Source organism: Populus trichocarpa, chromosome 15, assembly GCF_000002775.5.
Source record: "Populus trichocarpa isolate Nisqually-1 chromosome 15, P.trichocarpa_v4.1, whole genome shotgun sequence".
NCBI classification, from domain to species: Eukaryota; Viridiplantae; Streptophyta; class Magnoliopsida; order Malpighiales; family Salicaceae; genus Populus; species Populus trichocarpa.
In genome coordinates, this window is record NC_037299.2 from 12,661,486 (window position 1) to 12,670,661 (window position 9,176).

Sequence of the window (9,176 nt, forward strand, 5' to 3'; positions counted from 1 at the left end):
AAAATAAATTTTCCTGAGAGTCATATTGATATAGCCAGACTTGAGATAAATGGTTATTCTAAATAATTAAGTTTGAATTTTTCACAAGATAAGTATTTTTTACATGCAGATTAAATAAATAGCCTAACATATCTATTTAGAAACTAGTGAGATAAAATCTAGGTCAAAAAAAAAATTTGGTTGCTTCAAATTAAAATAATAATCTAAAAAAATCATAATTTTTTATTTAATTGTTAGATAAGACTTAAATTTTTACAGGAGTTTTTGGATGATGTTTTTTCTATAATAGCGCCTACAACACCGCACTGACTGTCAATTCTTTAGATATCAAAAACCTTGCTCTGGCTCTAGTTTGGGCCAATTTTGTTTTTTTATTATTATTTCGGGTATTGATTTGGATTTTATGATTATTTTTTTATATTTTTAGATTTTTTTTTGTTTTCTAATTAAAATAAAGTTAAATCTTGTAAACTTCGTAAGCAGTCAGACTGGATGAGCATTATTTTCAAGAGAGAATAAAGTTACAAATTTGAGGTCCATATATGTATTCCCTTTTACTTATCAAAACTCATGTGTACTGTGTTTGTTTGATGTCTACAGCTCCCTCTCAGCATCATCAAACATTTTTTATTCCATCGTTACTTACCTTAAGACTATATTTTTCTCGAAAAACAATCATACTTTAAAGTAATCTGACCTCATATTTTGATAGATTTTCCAATACCATTTATGGTATTGCTAAGCTGTAATAGGAAAAACAGGCCATAAGATTCTCAAATTCCATAGTTTTAAATGAGAAAAGATGTAAATTATGATAAGTCAAGCCTAAAAATTCTTATTATAATTACTTTGATAGATGAACCATATGAATGTCGGTCCATACGATCAACGACCGTCAAATGGCCGTAGAGCCGAAAATAGAAGAAGTTTCCCTCTCCCTTTCAGGATCTAAAGTGGAAAGAAACAAGACAGTCAAAATATAAAAATGTTCAGACTCCTAAGAAAATATCTCGCGAGTTAGGATCTCTTCGGTCTAGTTGTGACTTTTGTTATGATTGCTACCTGTGATTGTAAAAAAGTGTCTGATAATTCATGTTTTTAGAATACTTTTAGATTATAAAATATTTAAATTCCGAATACTTCATTTTGTAGTTTTTTATTTTTATTTTTTATTTTTAAACAATCATGAAAATCTTTTTGAAAATGTTATCTAATACTTGTTTTTCTCATTTGGTTCAAAAACTCGAAAATTCACAAATAAGCCGAAACAAAATAAAGTTTACTACGTAATTAGATTAATCCATGAATTAAATGTCAATGATTTTTTTATTAAAATAATAGAGTTTTATTTTTTTTATTTTAGTATTAATTTGCTCAGATTTAAAATGGATTTAATTAGATTAATTATATCACTAGGAGCTTGACCAAGTCAATCAATTGTCTAATTCAATTAAAAACTCAAATTTTTCTAGAATGTATTTGTTTTTATAACTTCAAATTTTTAAATAAACCATAAAAATAAAATATTTGGTTACATTTGAAAGACATGTTTGTATTTATGGAATCCATTAAGATTTGCAGTCTAACCACAAATTAATAAAAAGCAACATCAACATGTTTTTACTGAGTTGTAAACCCAATCTAACAAAAAAAAAAACATCATTTTTCTTCGCATGAAACAATCATTAACCTTTAACAAAATCAATATTTTTCTTTTTTTATTGTTGTTTAATTCAATGTATTACAATTGACATGCAAATCAAGAAAAAACTTAGTGTGTGTTTTTGTATTTTAAGTTACAATATCAATTTTAATCACAGTTTTATTCAATAAATTTTTTTTATTAAATAATATTTTCAAATATAATTTTAACCAAATACATTTAAATCAAATCAAACATAACTAAAAATAATTTGTCTAAAGTTTTTTTTTCAAATCTTAACCACAAAAATACACCCATATAAATCTATCTAATTCAACCATATTTAACAACTTTGCTCATAAATATAATTAACAATGCAAAATTTAAGCATGAAAGGGGCTCTACCGCAAGACTCATCGAATCTCTCAATAATTAAAATTAAAAAGAAAGAAAGGGAGACGAACACCACAAGATCCTAGGAAAATATACCCTCTTCCTCCATTCTTTGACACGCTTTCCACAAAGCACATCTCCATGAAATTGCATAAAATAACCCAACGCCACCTCCCTTCTCTCTCCCTCTCCCTCTCTCCCTCTCTCCCAGAACACATGGAGGATGTTGACTCGTAAAAAGAAAAAGAAAATTTAAAAAAAAAAAAAAAAAAAAGCGCCCACGTTTGTGGACGAATAGATATTCCCACACCTTGCATTGCTGTCCTCACAACAAGTGACAAGAATCCTTCTGTAGCTTGGTGGGCTTTTAGAGGTCAGATTCGATACCATCAACGCCACCAAACACACCACTAATTTTCTTGCTATATAAGGGTAAAATAGATATCGCACAAGGGTTAAATTAGTCACTTTGTTAGAAGTGTGCGAATAACAATCCCCCACTTATCACCTTTCCTATCCTTTATGTCCATACTCTTGTCGCATTCCCTTAACCATCCCTGCCCCGCTATCTCCACGTGCCCATTTCAACCTCACAGAAATAATTTCTGGTAAACCTCTATCAGTCCCTCAAATATATACATCTTTTCGGTTAAGTCCTCCAACTACATGTCATTTTATACTCGTTAACAAAGAGAAACACTAAAATATATATTTCTCTCTCTTCTCACTCTCTTAGGTTCCATGCTAGATTTGTTTTGTTTAATTCCTTTTACTCTTTAATTTTGTTAGCCGTGCATGATTGAATTCAGCCTCAAATCCAATTTCTGGATTCAATTGAGGAGTCGTATAAAGATGGAGAGCACTAATTGATAAAAATATATGGAATAGGGACTCAATTGATGAACTATATTTACTTGGAGGACTAATATGAGATCTTCTCATATTTATTTATAACCATTTCTTTTTTCCCTCCCAGCCAAATTCTCTTGCAAAATTCCCCCTATTCATTGCACAAAATCAAAATCCCCCTCTCTCCTCTCCCCCTCTCTCCCTGAGGTTTTACAATTTGACCCTTCATTTAACCAAAAAAAAAAATCAGTTCCATTTAATTTTATTACATTATTCTAGCATAGATCAAAGAAACTCAAACCTTAGAAAAAAAAAAAAAAAACCCAAGAAAAACAGAAACCTTTTTTGTGATCCAATATCCAGCACATGCAGCCGGGGCAGGTAACGCGGTAGAGCACCACCGTCGCCACCACGTTAACTTGCCAAAAATGGAAACAGACACAAACCCCAACCCGAATCAAACCGGTTGTTGCAACCCGGTTAAAAAACCAGGCCCGGTATCACTAGATCATGTATTACTGGCATTGAGAGAAACGAAAGAAGAGAGAGATGTTAGAATTAGAAGTTTGTTCAGTTTTTTTGATGCAGCAAATTTGGGGTATTTAGATTATGCCCAGATTGAAGCCGGGTTATCGGGGCTCCAAATCCCTGCTGAGTATAAGTATGCGAAAGATTTGTTGAAAGTTTGTGATGCAAATCGTGATGGAAGGGTTGATTATCAGGAGTTTAGGAGGTATATGGATGATAAAGAAATGGAGCTGTATAGGATTTTTCAAGCTATTGATGTTGAACATAATGGCTGCATTTTGCCTGAGGAGTTATGGGATGCTCTTGTCAAGGATGGTATTTATTTTAATTTTTAGCTCCTTTTTTACCTGGATTTTTCGATTTCTTTCCGAATTGGGTTTTTTTTTATTTTGTTGATGTGTTTGTTGTGTTAGATTATGAAATTTCTTGGAAATTTTGTTGCTTTTTGAGAAACTAGATAGTGATGATATTTTTTTTTGTGTTAGATTGTGGAATTTCTTGGGGATTTTGGTGCTTTTTGAGAAATTAGATAGTGATGATAATGATTGATTTTTGCATTGTTTTAAGTATTCTTAGTTTGTAAACTAAGTAGAGGTAATTAATGGGTTTCCTTCTGAGAACTTGCAATGTATTTTAATCTACTAAGAAGATTTTTGCACCTAGTGGTCTCTTGACTCTTTTGTTAATTTGTTGCCATCATGGTTAACACTTGGTTGAAGTTATTCTAGAGGATAATGGTGTGGGGGACTGAGGATTCGGCTGTTTACTAGAGATCCAGATGCATGGTTTCTACTGAATTTATTTTGTCTAATTTTTATCTGGTTTATTTTGTTTAGGGTTTGGATAGCACTGGATGGGTGATCTCTTTTGTGATTGTGCCTAGTTCTAAGGCTGCAGCTTTTAGATTCTTATTTGTGTGTTGTTTGAGCTCCTGGAGGATGGGCCAGACCTCTATGATAAATTGGAGTCATGCTGCAATCATTTGTTAGTCTGAATTAAACCATTCTCTAAACACTTTGGTGGCTTCTAGATGTCTTTTATTTTCATTTGAGGGAAATATATGGAAGCAATCGAGCAGCTTTATAGTTGCTATAGGATATGTTTATAGGTTATGAAGTGCTTAAGAAATCGTATATAAGTTAAGAAATTCTGTATACATACACTTGAAATTTGTAGAGGCACAGCCCCTGTAATTATTGGTTATGCAAACAAGCAAAAACATGGAGAGCTCAGGCTTAATTTGATGTTCAAATTCTTTGGAGTAGAAAGAAGTCTTTGTTGGATACTTTACCCATTGCCTGTATGAGCATGAGTTTTGTTTGGAATTTGCTGGAAGTGCAAAAAATTATCTGGTCTTTTTTGTTAAAACTGTGATATTGTTTGTGGATAAATCAAATCTTTGGTGAACCTTCCATAATCAAGCAGAAGTTACTATGGCTCTTTTATATATTGGAGTTTTCCTTGATTTCAAGTACTCTTGTTATCCTAGTAAATGCAAATTTTTTATCTTGGAATGACATAGAACTTGGTATGCCATATGTCTGTCCTATGCTGTGGAAGCACCACTGCTGCTATTTTACTGTGCTGTTTGTAATTGTTTCTTGATTCTTGAGATCAGATAATTGTGATGAAAATTAATTTCTATGTGTTGTGTGATTTTTTTTCTTTTCCTTAAGATTTTCACTGCAAGTGAAGCGTTCACTAGCCCATTTACCTTGAATTTTACCCCTGTTTTTTTTCATCTTATAAGCCCAAGCAGTTTCTTTTTTATAGGGATTGAAATTGATGACGAGGAGCTTGCCCATTTTGTAGAGCATGTTGATAAGGATAATAATGGAATTATAACTTTTGAAGAATGGAGAGATTTTCTTTTACTCTATCCACATGAAGCTACTATTGAAAACATCTACCATCACTGGGAAAGGGTATGCCATGTAGATATTGGAGAACAAGCTGTCATTCCAGAAGGAATCAGCAAGCAAGTTCACAGGAGTAAATATTTTATTGCCGGGGGTATAGCGGGAGCCGCGTCTCGTACTGCAACTGCTCCTCTTGATCGACTAAAGGTCTTTTTACAAATTCAGACCTCATGTGCTCGTCTGGCGCCTATTATTAACAAGATATGGAAGGAAGAAGGTTTCTTGGGTTTTTTCCGTGGTAACGGGTTAAATGTTGTGAAGGTGGCACCTGAAAGTGCCATCAAGTTTTATGCATATGAAATGTTAAAGGATGTCATTGGAGATTTTAAGGGGGGAGACAAGGTTGATATAGGTCCTGGTGGGAGACTTCTAGCTGGTGGTATGGCAGGTGCAGTTGCACAGACTGCAATCTATCCTATGGATCTTGTGAAAACTCGCTTACAAACTGGTGTTTGTGAAGGTGGAAAGGCTCCAAAATTGGGAGTACTGATGAAGGATATATGGGTTCTGGAGGGACCTCGAGCTTTTTATAGAGGTCTTGTGCCATCTCTTCTCGGGATTATCCCATATGCTGGCATTGACCTTGCTGCGTATGAGACTCTGAAAGATATGTCAAAGACTTATATACTGCAAGACAGCGGTACAGTTTTCTCATACCTATTTCTGTGGTTTGACAATTTCCTTTTTCTTTTCTTTCTTGATATTTTCAGGGTTGTGTTCTGAAAACTTTGCATTTTCTACAGCACCTGGTCCCCTTGTTCAATTGTGTTGTGGAACAATCTCAGGAGCCCTTGGAGCAACATGTGTTTACCCCTTGCAGGTTATTAGAACTAGGTATTATGTTGTCTTAAGTTCCTGTGCTACCCTCTCTTTCTCACTCTGGAGTTTTCCATCTTTTGCGTTCCATCTCAATGAGTTTTCTTGCAGTATTAATAGTGCTTCCTGTTTCTTCTTTTCAGGATGCAAGCTCAACCTCCTAATGATGCTAGACCTTACAAAGGAATGTCTGACGTATTTTGGAGGACATTTCAGAATGAAGGTTGTAGAGGTTTTTACAAAGGGATTTTTCCAAATCTTCTGAAGGTTGTGCCAGCAGCAAGCATAACATATATGGTTTATGAGGCTATGAAAAAGAGTTTAGAACTTGATTAGGGGCTGAAATAGCCATACCCTGTGGCAACTAAACTGATGTGAGATCTGGGTATAGCAATGCTGTTGATGACGAAAATTAAGAATAAGATTACTAGTCAAGTAGGCAATACAATTTGTTGAATTATACAATAGACAGTAATCCCCATCAGGGTTCGAGGCACATAGTTTTGTTAGCCAGTTTTTCCAGAGAACTATTTGGGGCAAGTGGACGAACAAGTTTTATATGAATCATTGTATTTGACTGCAAGGTAATATCAGAATGGAGGGGCTCTTATTCCTTTACCCTTGCCCCCATCCTCCGGAACTTTAACGCTTGTTATTGTTATTCATACCAAGAAAAAAAGAACTCTATAGATCATAATTCATTGCAGAAACAACGTATTTTGCATAATTTCTTGAACTTCAGGAGTGAATGGCATGTGAATTATATGATACGACTGCACGGCCAACAGTAGATGGGATTGGAGGATATATTGAGTTGGAGCATGATATATGTCATAGCATGCAAGAGCTGCATAGCAAGTTACTGCCGTTGTTTTCCACAGATTCATTTACAAGTTCTGTCCTGTGTTCTAGATTGCCAATTAACGTTGTTTGCGCTAGTGCTGCTCTCTGGCCTGTCGTAATCATCAGCTACCTGGACAAGTAAACTCTATGATCATGAATCATCAAATTGTGCTGTTAGCCAAATATTACGCAACCTTAAGCTGTGCTTTGCTATTCCAGGCTTCCAGCCATTTGTATGAGAGAATTTCTCCTACATGGCTTGACCATGTCAGAGCAGGTATTCTGGTAATGTTGATGACCTTGTGTTAGTGTTTGTAGGCTGATTATTGATGTCTGAAAGCTGAACTGTTTCGTAATATGCCCTTTTATTCCATGCCCATTGTGTGTGTGTGCGAACAAGTGAAGTTTGAATGACAGGAAATCATAAGAGTGGGAGAATTCTCACGTCTTGATGAATACGTAGGGATTTTAGTTTGTTGCCATATTCGCTATTGTCAAAACTAGAGGTTGTAATTGTGCATTGAAGAATAAGGAGTTCTGTGGCCAAATCTTCAAGACATGGGGATTTTGTGCATCTGATAAAGAGCGGAAAGAAAATAAAGATAGCATCAAGTAGAAAATCCACACTAGCATTATGGAAGCAACCACATTTTACAGTAGAAAATCCACCAGTACAGAATTCATGACTGAAAACATAACCAGTTTATGCCAAGGATGACATGAACACAAAAGAACTAAGAAAACCGGAAGAAAGGCTTGGCCTTCCCTTTGCCTCAATGACTTGCCTTGTGTCCCCTTGCATCCCGTGAAGGAAGAAGAGGGTAGATAACATTATCCAACACTTGAAATTCTCATCACCATCTTCTTCTTCTTCCTCTTCCTTCTCTGCATGTTTTAGTGCTGCAAAGAGCTATTATTTCAGATAGAAACAAACAACTACTAGAAGTGGGGATTTTGTCTTGGTTCAGTCTGTCCAACATTCCTGGTATATAACCACCTTGGACCTAAGAAACAACAGTGAAAGTTCACGCATTTAAAAAATCTTTGTTTAATCCACACTTTACCTCAATAACTGAACATAAAGCCAAAAGAGAACAGATCAGAAAGAAAACCAAACCCTTAAGAACTGGTCCCAAGAGGCATCATTCTGTCATTGAGGCGATGCTTATCCCACTAAGTACCCTATGATTATTCTTCTTTTTCGTAAATCACACCACTCTATCTACCAAGAGAGTGAGAGCCTAGTCATTCCACGTGGAGAAAAGCCAAAAGACATGGATAGTAAATTCAAGAGTGGTAGAGAAAAAGCTTGATGAGAGATGCGAGGCCAACCCTAGAAAGAAGATAAAAAATTGTAAGCAATTGGAAGGTAGTTAAGAGGTGTTCATGGCAACAAAATAGATAAATCAACATGCCTCTTCTTTTTTAAAGGGTACAATTGCTTTGCACCGTCCACCTATGACTCCATTTTTGTATTTGAATGTGAGAATCTGTGTGTCAAATAGCACTAATCCATGTGAAGAAGCTAAATGTGGAAAGAATGTGCGTGGAGAATAGTCAAAAAGACAGAAACTAATCTCTTCTTTTGAATGTTGACAAGTGATAAGGAACAATTATATGGTTTGATTTGAGAGATGAAGGATTCTATGATGCTTCTTCCTCCCCTCTATGCTGCTTCGAAATTATAAGTTGATGTAACGCAACCTTTTTAGTCCTTCAAATAATTGATGGGCTTGGATTGTGTCCAAAGCCTTTCTTTATTTCTTTTTTTAATGAAAGAGAGAGATGGCTTTTTCTGCAATGATAGCTTGGTTTTCCCCTTTCAAGCTGTCTTGTAGTTGCAATGGAAATACTTTAGTCTATTTCATCAGATTATACATGGATTAGTCCTGTCCGCACTCGACATAGACCGGATGTGTGTAGCAATTTCTCCTCTTAGACTTTAGAGGGCCTGACAGGTTTTTCACAGGTAAAGGTGAATGTTTCGCATAGAAGTAAAATATATATATATATATATATATATATATATTATTTTATTGTATTGATATTAAAAAATAAAAAAAATATTATTTTAATTTATTTTAAAAAAATCTTTACTATATTTTCAAGCATGTCTTATTAGAGCTGTTCAATATACACACACAGTGAACTTCGCTAGTTATTATAAGTTAGATTTTATTTATTTA

General features: G+C 34.6%; 1 protein-coding gene and 1 long non-coding RNA gene across 3 annotated transcripts; one reads left to right on the top strand and one right to left on the bottom strand.

Annotated features, from left to right (window-relative positions):
• The first annotated feature begins 3,032 nt into the window (after positions 1 to 3,032).
• On the top strand, positions 3,033 to 6,793 carry LOC7456663 (calcium-dependent mitochondrial ATP-magnesium/phosphate carrier protein 2). Of its 2 annotated transcripts, none has more exons than XM_024586764.2 (4): positions 3,033 to 3,727; positions 5,186 to 5,971; positions 6,075 to 6,165; positions 6,291 to 6,793. In XM_024586764.2, the coding sequence occupies exons 1-4, from the start codon at positions 3,313 to 3,315 to the stop codon at positions 6,481 to 6,483; spliced, it is 1,485 nt and encodes a 494-aa protein (XP_024442532.1). In that variant the 5' UTR covers positions 3,033 to 3,312; the 3' UTR covers positions 6,484 to 6,793. The 2 variants fall into 2 exon arrangements, with proteins under 2 accessions (XP_024442532.1, XP_024442533.1); XM_024586765.2 differs by having other exon boundaries at positions 3,558 to 3,727; positions 5,172 to 5,971.
• Positions 6,794 to 7,600: 807 nt separating this feature from the next.
• Positions 7,601 to 8,907, bottom strand: LOC112324362 (uncharacterized). The gene is made up of 2 exons (XR_002978211.2): positions 8,108 to 8,907; positions 7,601 to 7,994 (listed from the first exon to the last, which is right to left on the bottom strand). It is a non-coding gene; the product is annotated as an uncharacterized LOC112324362 (long non-coding RNA).
• Positions 8,908 to 9,176: the final 269 nt, after the last annotated feature.

What these genes read in the sequence shown, in the direction of transcription:
- LOC7456663 (XM_024586764.2), top strand. Translation starts at nt 3,313, where the DNA reads ATGGAAACAGACACAAACCCCAACCCGAATCAAACCGGTTGTTGCAAC. An exon ending in GGATGCTCTTGTCAAGGATG is followed by an intron (nt 3,728 to 5,185) that starts GTATTTATTTTA and finishes TCTTTTTTATAG; the next exon opens with GGATTGAAATTGATGACGAG. An exon ending in TTATATACTGCAAGACAGCG is followed by an intron (nt 5,972 to 6,074) that starts GTACAGTTTTCT and finishes CATTTTCTACAG; the next exon opens with CACCTGGTCCCCTTGTTCAA.